The 15,092-nt window shown below is 38.4% G+C and overlaps 1 protein-coding gene across 1 annotated transcript; it reads left to right on the top strand.

The window, feature by feature from the left end:
• Positions 1-8,444: 8,444 nt before the first annotated feature.
• Positions 8,445-12,485, top strand: LOC311051999 (uncharacterized protein). Its single transcript, XM_084066747.1, has 5 exons — positions 8,445-9,614; positions 10,821-10,890; positions 11,022-11,159; positions 11,270-11,423; positions 12,030-12,485. Exons 1-4 carry the CDS (start codon positions 9,108-9,110, stop codon positions 11,341-11,343), a joined length of 789 nt encoding a protein of 262 aa, XP_083922873.1. The 5' UTR covers positions 8,445-9,107; the 3' UTR covers positions 11,344-11,423; positions 12,030-12,485.
• The last annotated feature ends 2,607 nt before the right edge of the window (positions 12,486-15,092 follow it).

Below are 15,092 nucleotides of genomic sequence, written 5' to 3' on the forward strand. Positions count from 1 at the left end.
CCAGTTTTGTTTTTGACTACTGGCACTAACAGGACAGATAACATTGATCAGGCAATATGCCATGCATCAACAACTCTGAAAAAAAAAAACACATACTGTAGCAAGCAGCACTGAAACTCTATGGCTAGCATGCTTCATATGTTCTGCTGTTATCAGATCATGGCCACATGCTTTGTTAAACACCAATTTCTCAATGGCATAGCTCACCTCATCAGATCTGATAATCACTGTGGGAAACCTCACTCTTGACACAGTTAAAAATGTTTTCATAGTGTCTTCTCCACAGCTCAACAATATTTTCGGACCCAGTAGTGCCATCTATACTAGAAGGCATTGGCATCTTACTGTTATTAACCACCTTCACTTCCTTACAGAATCTTTCTGTAGCTTTTTGGCCATAGAGTTTGCCCTCATGACCTGCTCATTTCTTTTAATATAGCGTACATCATTTAAACCTAACACTTGCATGCTTCTTGTGGTCACACTCAGGGCCATGCCTAGGTGTTCCTGCTAAAACCCAACATTTAAAATTCCTCATACCTCTACCTCCAGTTAACAAATCCATTACCCTCTCTTCCTCACCAGGACACCACTCTAATTGGCGCGATGAGGAAGTTTGGAAGGCAGCCCTGTGCAACGGCACTGAGGACCTTGCGAGCCGAGGGCCTTATGGTGGATGAAGCTTATTGTCTTGCTGGAGCCCCTAGGGACCCCATCATCCTTGGTCAAACCACACATAGTCATCACCGACGGCCTGTAAAACAGTAGCCAGTGGTCCTTTATTTGTGTAAGATAAGATGTCTCTATCACCGGTTATTAGGGCTTACATGACTGTATTGATTCTTTGAAGAGGAAAGATCCATGGAACAGTCAAATTCCTTTTATGCGAACATACATCGAATGCCAAAACAAAGCAAATGAATTGTGTGAATTCAAATAGTATGCTTTATTTATCACAGAACAAATTGGGTTGTTTATTATATATGGGGGTAAAGAATGTTCACCGTTACGCTTATTTGCAGTTATTGACAATGCAGTGTGCATAAGACCTGCTGAAATAGCTTAATGTTTAAAAAGTGGAGTTCAGATACCACAATCTATTTTTCTAAGTTGGTTTGTGTATTTTACTTTGAGACATTGTTGAGTAGGGCTGCACAATACACCATATGATGCTGAAATACTGTCAAGAAAAACCTGTTAATTGAAATAGCAAGAGTAGTTTGCACTCTGTCCAGTAGGGAGCAGCATGTAGTCACTATCAGGACATTCCACATCAAAACAACTAAGCTTGGTAGCATCAACCTTCACAACCACCTTCCTAGTGTGTTTGTTTTGCACAGTTTAAAAATCCATTAAGTTGACTCCTTCCCTTCATTTATAAATGGTTTATTTTAAGTTATGTTATACCAATAAGGCTTGATAGCTCTCAGGTAATCTATATTCTAGACAGTGTTAATGTTTTGTACTCTATCTTGAAATAAATATTTTTGTGTTGACTAAAGTGGTTCTTCCAAATGAGGTTATTGCATGTTTATGGTTTAATAGCCAAGTTACAAATTACACTGGAAATAATTAAATGCAGTTACCTGATTGGTCAAACAGTAGTGTTTTTTAAAATATAGTGACATTATTGATGTCATATGTCAAACATGTGGCTGAGGTTTTGGAATCTTTATTTTTTTTTAGATTAATTGTTAATAGGACAATCAGGTCTGATGAAGACCTATTAGGGCCGACACGCGTTGGTCATGCTGTTGGCCTTGCTCAAAATAAAAATATTGAATTTCTTTCATTAAAGACAGAGTGCATTTTCTTTTCTTGCAAATCAGCAGTCCACACCACTTGGGAGTCAAGCAGAACTAATTGGATTTTTTTTGTCAAATGTTCTTACCTGTGCCACCAAAGAGCACCTGTCTATAGAGCCACTGATCCATGCAGCACTTACTCCTTTCGTTTAAAAGGTATTCTATTTAACTAAAAAGAAAAACTTTGTCCTGTTAACACTCCATTACTCCATTAACTCCATTAACACAATGCACATTCCTGTCCCTGATATATTTAACCATTTTAAACCAGGGCATGTGGAACATAATGCAACATTTTCCTTAACCTTTTTCATTCAAAATGTTTCAATAATGGCAGATTCTATCTGTTGTGAGCTTGTAGATCAGCTATATTCGCTTTCCGAAACCATCATACGACCAAGTACAAAATATGGCATAATTGGTTAATGGTGATACTGATAATCCTCTGGTCCTTTTTATTTTTGATGGATTTATGAAAAAAAGGATTGTTTCTTTTCATCTGGGTCTACGTTTTGTCTGTTATAGCCCATGTTTTGAAACAATAGTACATAAAGAAATACTTGTTTTATCAGGGTTATATAAAGCGACACTGGGCTCTAAAACCATCTATTTGTTCTTTCAGAAGGCATATACTATATATGGTGGGAGGATCAGCACTGATATATAGTGTGTGTGTGTGTGTGTGTGTGTGTGTGTGTGTGTGTGTGTGTGTGTGTGTGTGTGTGTGTGTGTGTGTGTGTGTGTGTGTGTGTGTGTGTGTGAAACAACCTGGATTATCAGTATTTGTTATGCCTCTCTACTGTTGCCATGACAAAACATGTCTATATCTGTTCCCAGCATGGGTGGCTTATTCCAGCAACAATTGTGTCACATTGGTAATTGACCTGTGAAATAATACAGTGAAAAGAAAGTTTTATTAATCACATGAACCCTGGCATCCCTATCCTGGGCATGTCATAATACGAGAAATCGGCACAAATAGTTAATCTACAAGTGCACCACGCATTGCAAGGTGGCTGTTGTGAACAGTGGTGGAAAAAGTACTCAAATGTTTTACTTTAGTAAAAGTATCAATACTGCAATGTTGAAGTAGTCTCTTACAAGTACAAGTCCGGAATTAAAAATTTACTTGAGTAAAAGTACAAAAGTATTGGTATCAAAATGTACTTAAAGTACCAAAAGTAAGAGTACTAAAAGGCGACGCGTTGTGAGCTTGTAGATCGGCTATTTTCAAATAGCCTAGGTATAAAATAGGGCTAAAGTGGTATGTTTTATAATGTAATCATTTATATCTGCAAAGTAACTAAAGTTTTCAAATAATTGTAATAGAGTAAAAGTATAATATTTGCCCATGAGATGTAATAGACTAGAAGTAAAAGTACTAAAAATTAGAAATACTCCGGAAAAGTAAAAATACCTCAAAATTGTACTTAAGTACAGTACTTGAGTAAATGTACTTAGCTACTTTACACCACTGGTTGTGAACGTTCAGGTCAGCTACTTTCAGTAACTGGTCAATGAAGTATATAGGGTTAAGTATACTGAAGTAATAAACTGCAAGGCAAAATTCCATGAGCTGCAAACAATGCAGTTAGACAAAATATGGATTAGACAAGTGAAAACAGTTGGTGTTTTGTGCAGCATTTGTACTTTGTGAAATAGTGAAGAGACTAGGTAGAGTACATGACTTACTGTATGACGTACACTGTAACACTTTTCTGTAATTTCTACAGTAAAAAATTACAGTAACTTATTGTTCTGTCATTTTACAATGTTTAACTGCATTTTGCAATGCATCATGGGAAAAAATCATTACAGAAAGTTACTGCATTTTTCCACAGTAACATAATGTAGAAATTACAGTCAGGTTATATTCTACAGTAAAAATGTACAGTAATTTACTGTTCTGTCATTTTACAATGTTTAACTGTATTTTGCAATGCATCATGGGAAAAAAAATCATTACAGAAACTTACTGCATTTTTCCACAGTAACATATTGTAAGAATTACAGTCAGGTTATATTCTAACTGTAGAATGTAGTTTTACAGTAATATGTAAAGTATACATATTCATAATAATATCATTTATTTATACCACACTTTACATTTTTGGAAATCATAAAGTGCTTTACATGATGTGAACATCATCATCATTATCAGTCATCATCATCATAATTAATTTTATCCTACAACTTCTTGTTTATGCACTAAAAAATGCATTTAACTGTTTGAAAGGATTAAAAATGAAATTGAACACCAAATTCTGGGCCAGCGCGTCACCCCGAACGCGAACATATAACTCTCCTGACACACGGCCATACCGTTCTCCTTAATTGCCTAGGGTCCAATGTCAAGTTATTACGTGCAATAAAGTGATATATCTCAATAACTATACATCTTTAGAATCCGCCTTTTGGATATGTTGTACAGCTCGCTAAGGCGCACACGTGGATGTCTTGTTTGTCACGGTACGACACTCCTAAGTTGACCTTCTACACTTTCGGAAGGCTCATAGAGTCTTAAACCTTAAGACCATACCAAAGGACAAACTAAAAAAAAAAAAAGTGCCATACTGGGACAAACAAGACATCCATGCGTGCGTCTCAGCCAGCTCTACAACATATCCAAAAAGTGGACCCTAAGTCCTTATCGTATTCGAGATATTGAGCAAGATAGCGAAGCCGTAACCATAGCCAATTAAAGGATAATTAAATCATGATTTCATATCAGGGTTTGATCATTTCGACTTTTGGCATTATTTTACGTGTAGATTTAGGAAAAAAATATATCGGGGAAATCACGGGCCTGGAACACCCTAAAACCAACTAGGAAGTGGCCTTTTGAGGCACTTCCTGTTTTCCGAGAAAAATAAAACGTAAATATTTGGAATCAGCGTCATCATATTTGTCTAAAACCAGAGTCTCGAAGAAAAATACAATTTCTAAAAATGTAACGAGGGTTGACCTTTGCAGTCTTTTCGCTGACCTTTGAGCTTTATCAGTGTCAAAAAAAATCAGGGCTGGTGCCAAAATATCCTGCTTACTCTCAATATGGATGGAGAGAAGTTTTAGATTTTAAAAAAATATCTGGAGCGATTAGTTCCAGATTTTGTGCTAAATTTTGTGACAAAAGTCAACGTCCAATCTTTTTGGTGAGCTTTTGTATTTCCCAAGGTCCTAGAAAATCGAGACCTATTCCATTCAATTCAGCGTCCTTTTCTGAGTCAGAAAAAGTGTTTTTAAATTTAAAAATAAAATATTTTTAAAAAATGTGAGAAAAGCTAAACTTTGAACTATTTCAAAAATCTATAACTTCCCTATTAAACAATTCTAGACAATTGTGTAACCTACCGTTCGACTCAAAATCATCTAAATAAGAGGGTGGAAGGGTCAAAATAAAATAATAATAATAATAATATGTTTGTGAAAAAAGCTTCCAAGTTTATGAAACTTTAACGCTTGTTTAAACCACTTTATAAGGGTCATACAAAATCCAGACCTAGCCTATTCGATTCAGCGTCCTCTTTTGAGTCTGAAAACATGTTTTTTAATTTAAAAAAAATATTTTTGAAAAATGTGAGAAAAGCTTAACTTTGAACTATTTCAAAGATCTATAACTTCTTATTGCAGATCAGCTATTTTTTTTTTCCTTCTCTTTCTTATATTATTTGACAATTTGGCCAATGTTTGACCAGTTTTTATAGTATAGTTTGTTGATTATTGTAATGCAGCAATGGTCTTTTTCTTTGATTTATTTTTATTTTTTAAGGTATTGAAATGGTTACTTAAAATGTCACTTTGATTGATTGATTGAATACTTTATTTAGAAAGACATGGTAAAAGTACATGGAAGTACAATTCACAATACAATACAATACAAGGTCCTCTAAACTGGATCGATGACTTCACTGTTATCTGGAGACCCCCACCAATATGTGGGGACCGCCCTGGGGGTCTCGACCCACAGGTTGAGAACCGCAGACATCCTTCATGCACAAGGCGGAGCTTGTTAGTTTTGAAGCACAGACCCCGGGAGGCAGAGTAACGGCTCTCGGCTGAGAGATTTGTTTGTCAACCCGTGGTGCTTTCTGTACTAAATAACAGGTAAGTTTAATTAGTTTATGGAATTAAAATGTTATACAAACACGGTCGTGCACTGTTACATGAACTAACACGTTCATGTAACCGTGCACGACCGTGTTTTAGCCATGGTTCACACGACGCTCGTCTTTTCACGAGCCTCATGGCCGGAACTTCAACCTGTTTTTTGCACTTTCAACGCGTACATCAACATAAATGTTCATACTTCAACTATAAAGTGCTTACCCCACGGCCACGAATGTTACAATTTTAATCGGGTGTGTCTAAGTACCCGCATCTTACGTATTGTTCGATAAAACGTATTTTAATCCGATCGGTGGCCATTTTCTTATAGTTTTAATGCATGTGTATAATGTAATACACCTCCCAACCGATGGTCGCGTAGTTGAAAGCATGCAGAAAACTCGGAGAAAATGGCCACCGATGGGATTAAAATGATTTTTATTGAACAATACAGAAGGTACGGATACTTACACCCCCCCCCCCCCGATTCAAATTGTAACATCCGTGGCTTTGGGGTAAGCGCTTTATATTTTAAATCTGAACGTTGATGTAGATGTACGGGTTGTAAATGTAGAAAACGTCATGATATGACGGTCATGTTTCAGGACTAACGGTATATCAACCGCTTTTACATGGAAAGCATGTGTTTGTACGATTTAATATAAATGGATGATGTTACAATGCGACCAGGAATCCTAAAACGTTAAAATGTGATTCAACGTGTTAGTTAGTAACATTAGCTCTTAAAGGAGAGCTAATGTTGGCCACATATCCCTTGGTGACGCCACGTTTGTTTTGACTGTAATTAGTTTATCTATGAATCTTGTTTTGAGCCTACAGTACAAAGTAAAATAATTTAATTAATAGAGAAGTACAAATGGTACCAGTGGATCCTTAAAGAGAATTATATTATTGAGGATTTTAGTGTGCAGACAAATTTGGTAATCCGTTTTTTTTTGTTTGTTTTGCTTTGCACACAGTAGCTAACAAAAGCAGGTAATGCATAACAGTGGTTCTCAAAGTGGAAACCAGAGACCCCCAGGGGTCATGGGGGGGTTCAGGTGGTCCCCAGCTACATTAGCAAATAGCATCAAAATCAGTTTAACAACTTAAACCCTATACATTTGCTTTTGAAAATAGCAGATCTACAAGCTCACAGTGCATTGCATGTGTTGTGTTGTGAGCATGTAGATCAGCTGTTAAACCAAGTGAACAAAATGTGTCTCGAGTCCTTGGCCAAGTGCATACTAATTAGGGGTCCTTGACACGAAAATGTTTAAGAACCACTGATTTTGATTGATTGATTGATGTACTTTATTTAGTAAGAGATGAGAACAGTACATGACAGTACATAACAGTACATGGAAGTACAAATTCACAATACAAGGTCTACTAAACTGGAAAACTCATAAAGCACTAAGCTTGTTTAAAATGAGATCCCCATGCACACAAATCATGATGAAATATAAGAGACAGACAGATATACACACATACAGTACATATATATATATATATATATATATATATATATATATATATACAGACAGATATAACATGAGTTCATTAGTCAGTTCTGCATTGAGTTCATCAGAATAACTGAATGAATTATGAGCAATCTGATGAGTTAATATTACATTTTAATTTACTGTCGATGGCACAAATAATGTCTTATAATGTTTTTACTTTCTACTGTTACAGATGCTGAAAGTGCGCAGTGCAAAGACTGGTCAAGAAGAAGTGAAAAGGTGAAACCACTAGGAAAAAACAAATCTCTTCAGAGACCCAGAAATGTTTTTCTGCAAACAGTGTGCCCACGAGAGTAAAACCATAGTAGGTTTTATTTCACAGTAATGCGCCAAACTTCCTTTTTACCTGTGGTGCACCTGATTGTACCCGTGCATTCAGAACATTTGCAGCCTTCAAGTCTCACCTATACTGAGATCATAAGCAGTCTCACAGGAGGAGTGTTACAGACCAACACATTGGCACAACACTGATTTGTCAGATTGAATTTTGTCAGATCACCTTTACAAATCTTAAGAATTTCCTTAATCATTTGAAAGGCCATATTCAAGAGGGCAGGAAAATAACATGTCCTTTTAGGGGTTGTGAGAAAACATTTGGTGTGAAATCCACATTTTCATCTCATGTTTCGAGGACACACAAAAACAGTTCAGCTGAGCATCTACATGATGAGGCAATGTTTCAACACCCATCCCAACTAGCACAGTGTGAAAACCCATCGCAAACTGAGAGTCAGCCCTCCACTTCTCTCACTGAGAGTGATGAACAGCCTGAGACCGGTGAACTTTATGATAGTGTAGATAAAGACCTCTTTTTAAAGAACTTGTCTTTGTTTTATTTGAAGCTTCAGGCTAAGCTACTTTTACCAGCGTCAGTTATTCAGACTATAATTGAAGAGGTCCAAGACATTCATGATGTTGTTCAGTCACATCTCTTTTCAAAGCTTAAAGAGAAATTGTCCGTGCTTGGGGTGCCTGACATGACGATTACAGATGTAATTGAAGAGCTTGCAAAAGATGACATATTAAAAAAGGCCAACAACATTTTGCGTACAGATCAGCGTCGTAAGTCAGTGTTTAAAAACAGCTTCAATTATGTTCAACCTCTCCCCTTGTATCTATACAAATTTGTCAGGAAAAGAATGCTTTGTATGTGCCAATAAAAGAAACTCTAACGTCCCTGTTTGAAAACGAGTGTTTCAAACAGCAGTATGAAAAGGCCCATTCTCGCCTTTCTACTCGTGATGTGTTCATGGATGTATGGGATGGACAGAATACTACTGACAATGTCTTATTTAAAAGTGAAACATCATCGTTTGCCTTGATCCTTTATCAAGATGCTTTTGAGGTCGCCAATCTGCTAGGATCAGGCCGAAAAAAACACAAGATACTGGCAGTGTATCTGACACTTAACATTTTGCCGGACAATAGATCAAATATTTATCAAATGCATTCTCTGCAGGGAAAAAGGACATGTTGTTTTCCTGCCCTCTAATATATGGCCTTTCAAATGATTAAGGAAATTCTTAAGATTGTAAATGTGATCTGACAAAATTCAATCTGACAAATCAGTGTTGTGCCAATGTGTTGGTCTGTAACACTCCTCTTGTGAGACTGCTTATGATCTCTGTATAGGTGAGACTTGAAAACGAAGAGCTCAAATTCACTTGCAGACATGGCAAAAGGACCAGCTGACCAATATGGCTGTGTGAGATGGCAGCCTGACTGTCCACCTGATGAAACTGAAGAGAGTCTCAAAGAGAAGCAGAGGGAAATGAAAGACATGTACAGCACCAAGGAGCCAAATGGGGCAGAGAGAGGACATTTGACTCAGTTAATGCAAGAAACCTACTACCTACAAAGAAAAAACATCAATGCCAGCCCATCTCCTTCGATTTCTGAGCTGAAGAATGAGTGGCCATATCTGTTCACACCAAAGTTGCTGTACAGCCATTTCCAATTACTCACAGACAGTGGCATCCTGGATAAAATGGAGCAGGCTATGCACGAAAAAGGGAAGCTGATCCTTCGGTTTTTCCAGCAGAAGTCTAATGCTGATGAGGTCAAGCGCATCCTGGTGAAGTACGACCATGAAGAAAACTGTGACCCATCACCATGTGTGATCCTACTGCTGATGGCACACTTCAAGGAAGACCTAGATGGACTCATTTTGCAGGCAGATGTGAGTATGAAATTATTATAGTTTAAAGCTTTTGACATTTATATTGTGTATTTCACAATCAGCCCACTCTGCTACAGTCAGGCAGGCGATATCGCAGCATTAAATGCTGAATGAACTGACCTTCAGGGACAGTTTCCACAGCAAGGTTGTCAGGCTGCTGAACAGGTGCTGAGCCCCTGCTTACGTCTCAATTATACTTAGTTGCATGTCAGTATTGAACGCTGAAAATAGCTGATCTATAAGCTCAGAACGTGTGCATTGTGATGCATTCTGAGCGTGTAGATCTGCTATTTTTGGTGCATGACACTGATGTGCAACTAAGTATAAACCAGCCTTTAGATGCTGTGTCATTTTATACTGGCACAGCACTGTCATGTTTTGTTTTTACTTTAATTTTTATCCCACAATTTTGTAACCCTTATTTTCCACCCGGTGCCAATTTTCTAAGTGATCCTGGGCACTAGACTCCCCTCACCAGCCTAGGGAGGCCAGGGCCGAGCTCATGCCTCCTTCAATGCATGAGAGCCAACTGACCTTGTTGTCACCTGATAGGGGGGAGTTTCCCTGGACGTAGCGTGTGCAAGGAACACGTTATTCCAACCAGTTCCTTTCCCCTCCATCAGGCGCCCCGGCTGTCATGGGGGAGGCGGTATAGCCACCAGCATTAGTGCATGTTTTTGTGAGGGTATTAAGTACCCTGAGAGACACGGGGAGAACATGCAAACTCCACACAGAGTAGGCCCTTTCGCCAATCCCACCTAGGGTATGGGCGCTGATGACGCGGAGGAGAAGACACGCCCACAGCGTCCCCGGCGGGAATCGAGCCCAGGACCTTCTAGCTGTGAGGTGACAGCGCTACCGACTGCAGGCGCTACCGTGCCCTCGCAGCAGCACTGTCATTTTATGTGACTATACTGTAGATGCACTCCATTCTCACCCACTTTTATATCTGCTGCTACGTGTTGTCTTTACTTGCACATGAGTCTGACGATGTCTTTATTTTGTATTTAATTTTGGTATATCTTTTAGTTTCATTTGATACTTGAATTCTGTTTTGTTGTTTGGCATTTTTTTTCTTATTAATACAATTATTAATGTGTGGGTAGCTTGTACAAAAGATAATTTCAGTCTTGTACACCTGTAAACTTGTGTTATGCCCAAGTTGAAGCTGTTACCCTGACTACATATATGTTTTCTGTCTTTTAGGTGTTGGCGACAGCAGCAGATGTCGAAAGGACAATGAACCTTCCAGACTCTCCGCGTCTAATTGTCCTAGGTAGTGTATACAGTTTCTAATCTGTTTTAAAGCATTGCAGATACTAATACTAATGGAGGACATGTTTTAGTATGTGGAAAGCAACAGACAAACACTGTTAACATGCAAACCATATGTCTAATTATGTTTAGGTGATGTTATCACAGCCAATCAGTGGATGCTGAGCATTGAGGGGCAGGTCGTTGTGGCTCCACAAACCAACTTCCTGGCTGGAATGGCAGCTCTATGTACCAGAGGCACGCCTGCTACACTCTGGAGTTCATACAAAGGTACCTTTCTGCTTGAAGTAGAACTATCATGTGTAACTCGAAATATGTGCTCTCTTGTAGAGCAGCTGTGAGAGCACCTTTTACATAGAGTATGTGATTTGTGATTGCAGATGTTTCATTGGGATCAACCCAACCACTGGCACCAAAACAACCAAGCTGCGCGGCCAAAAAAGTGGGAAGGTGAGAGAGAAGAGGAACAATTCGGTCTGTCCTCCCGTCGCCTCCCTCCTGAAGCGACTGATGGGACTTCAATTGGCTTTGAGTGTAAGTCATGTGCAAAGAATTTGGACCATTCTCTTGCCCACTATATGAATGAAATTCTTAATATGTTGCTTTGCCATCTTAGGTCATATTTTACACACAATAAAGCAGTACAGTTTTATAATTTAGGAGTTGTTCAGAAGTAAAGTGGTCTAGAACACTGTCTTCAGTTACACTTTATTTGTATTTATTTCTTTAAGAAAGGTTTCGATTAGCTGACCTTCATAGTTAACCGAAACATGTTTCTTCAAATACATCTTTAGTAAGTGAATATGGTGTGCACTTATTGACTTCTTTGGCTGTCATCTCCTGTGTAAGTAGTTGTGCAAAAGCAATACCTACTAGGTGTTGTTCAGAAAAGGGAAAGTCAACTAATGTAAGAAGAAAGGATCACAGGGCAGTTTCTGGATGTCACTACTCCCAAGGCCAATTACCTCCCCAGACCTGCCATCTAACTGTCCACACCTTTCCTCATCACCTGCCCCACCCATTCCCACAACTGTCCCCAATTCTCAGCCCTGTAGATACCTGAGCTTCTCTGCTTGTTTCCCACCTGCACCTCATAATCAGCATTCAATACTTATAGTGTTCTTTTTTGTGCCCTAACAGATGTTGCTGATTTCCAACCTTGTGTTCCATGGATACCTGCTGGTTAAGACCTCCTTCCTGAATGGATTTTGACATATGCCATCTCCTTAACAGAGGTTTTTGCCATTTGCCTTTGTTTTTGTTTGATGCCTCAAGACTACCTCCATGTTTTTGGTTCCACGTCCATTTCTCCTGTTGGATGTTTGCACAAAGTTTGCAAAAGTTTGCACTTTTATCTTTGCACAGTGTATCTGACATGTGACATTTTGCTGTTCATGTACGTTTCATGTTTTCAGTGGTTCTCAACCTTTTCAGCTGGCCGGGCTAGCGGTGGGTGAGCTAGATTGTGGGTGCCAGTACACAGCATTGACAGTGGCTAACAGCACTGTCAATACTGTGTCTGGATCTGGCTTGCCTGCCGCTGACTTGATTGGCTGGGGAGGTTCATGTTTAAAATCTCAGTGGTTCTCAACCTTTTCTGGATCAGGGCCCCCATATGCGTGTGTGTCTGTGCGCGTGGTGGGGGGTGTTAGGCGTACCAGTATGGCCTCTGGATATGTGATTATTGTAATGCAGACAGAAATGTCACATGATGTGTGAGATAGTGTCATAATCCATGTCTGCATGTGTACGGTACGTGTATGTCTGTATGGTTACATGGGTATGTCCTACGGCCTTCTAAAGAAGCATGCAATTAAGAGAATCATTACTGACCCCTGACAGAGAAAAAAAAAGAAGTTTGCACTTGTAATATTGATGGTTTTACAGGTAAACAATCTTAATGTAAAAATGTTTAATAAATGTTTTATTGCAAATATGACTCTGGCTTTTATCTAACCGTTGAAGAGAATTTAATGCACTGATTAATTGGATTGAACACGAATTTGCATTTAACAATGAAATAACTGTAAAACAAATCTACAATAATAAATTGTATTAAGTATTTACAGCTATTACTGGCAGCAAAAGTTGCCAGTAAGTAGCTGTAAATGGATTTTACAATAACTTCTTGTAATTTAAATTACAGCAACGAACTGTAAAAATGTATACTGTAATTTACTGTAATTCGTTTTTACAGTAACAAACTGCAAAACACTTATACTCTGATTTACTGCAGTTCTTTTTTACTTAGATTTACTGTAGTTCTTTTTTACAGTAACTACAGTAGCTATTACAGTACTTTATTGGCAACTGTGCTGCCAGCTATTAACTGTAAATTCTACAGTCCAATTCGTTACAGTGTACGTCATGAACCGTTTTTGAACCCAGTTTGTCATCTGTTCCTATAGTTTTATGAATTAGCTGTGAGCTGTAAGAGTGTAAATACCAGTAAAGGGATTTATATTTGGAGACCTAGTAAATACCATGCATTTTGTTTTGTAGGAGTTTAAAACAAGCTTAAAGTTAATTAGAGCCCATTGAAACCTATTGAAGGCAGTCTGCAAATTTGCAGTGGCCACTGGCCACTTCCAGCGTTGGGGCAATACTGTATAAAATTGTGTTGTCTGCATAAAAATGGATATCCCAGTGCGGAGAGGGGAGTGCAATATTATTAACACAAAGAGTGAATAAAAGGGGGGGGCAAAATTGAACCCTCTTGAATACAGCTACACCATCCAAAGTGCCCCTCAAAGGCTAATCGGTAATCATTAACATTTTCGTTGTGCTATATGCATATTTAGCCACTGCAGAACATTAACAGGTGGCACATTGCATGTATAGACAGGTGCCCGTTGGGTAACGGCCAACTCGGGAATGATGCAAGATGGGAACGATGCAAATAGCGAATGCATGCCCCACCCTGTTATACAATACCCGTTATACCCATTGCAACCGTCTGTCTAGTCTGTCTGTGTCCTGTTTGTGCCCATATATGGATATCTCTGTATGTGTCCCTCTTATGCCCTTATATGGAGATTGCTGATGTTATCAGTATATGGCCATATATGGGCATACCCTTACAGTATATGGTCATATCGGGGGAATCGGCGGTTCTGGAAAGTCCCTTTGCAGTGGTAAACGACATTGCATACCTGCGACATGATAAACTGGTTGTCCACCCTCTCGCCCACAATATAAAAAATATTTATCTAATCCATCACTATTTAACTCTGTAAAATATGTATTTACTCCATACAGCTAAAAAAAATTACTACACCCAAAAATGTCAAGAATCTGCTAATACATTTTTTTCAACCTGGAACATCATCAATCAACTTCTTAATAGAAAGAAGGTAACCTCTGCACTCCCTTCACATTTTGTGAGTGACAGAAAACTTTTGAATGATCCGTATGACATCTCATGTGGTTTTAATGATTTGTTTGCCAATGTGGGTGCCTCACTATCTACATGTAGGCAGCCAAATTAAGTAGATTGAGCAAAGTCCACTTGATTACTTGTCTGGTTGTTTTCCTGCTGTTGGGCGGTTTACGCCACTTAATGTTTCTGAGGCACTAGAAAGCTGACCTTAAAAACTAAATGATGAAATCAGTGCTTCTTTGGTCAAAGAGAGCTCTTTCATTGTAACACCACTAACTGTGCTAAATCCATGGAATATGGTATAGTTCTCACGGTATGAAAGTTGCTAAAATAATTCCTCTTTTTAAATCTGGGTATCCTGGTTGCTTTAACTATTGACCAATATCAATTTTGCTCTGTTTTTCTTGGAGAAACTAGTCTACAAACACATTTCGTTACATCTGGAAAATCTGAACATCTGTACGGTTTCAGAAAGTAACATTGCTCTTACATGGCATTATTACAACTTGTTGATCAAATATATACAGCCAGGGATAAGAATAAGTTTGCCCTAGTTATATATTCCTAGATTTATCTAAGGCCTTTGACACTTATGATATACTTCAAATATCATCATATATAAAATTGAAGTACTATGGTTTTCATGAACACATTTTTAAATGGCTTCAGAGGTATGTATTTGATCGGGAACAATATGTTTCAGTAAATGGCATAGTATCAGGCAACATTATTGTCTGGAGTCCCCCAGGGTTCGATTTTGGGTCCTTTGCTATTTCTTATTTATATTAATGATTTACTTTCCGTTTGCTCCAAGCTACTTCCCA

This window comes from Gymnoscopelus microlampas (assembly GCF_963454915.1).
Source record: "Gymnoscopelus microlampas genome assembly, chromosome: 9".
Taxonomy (NCBI): domain Eukaryota; kingdom Metazoa; phylum Chordata; class Actinopteri; order Myctophiformes; family Myctophidae; genus Gymnoscopelus; species Gymnoscopelus microlampas.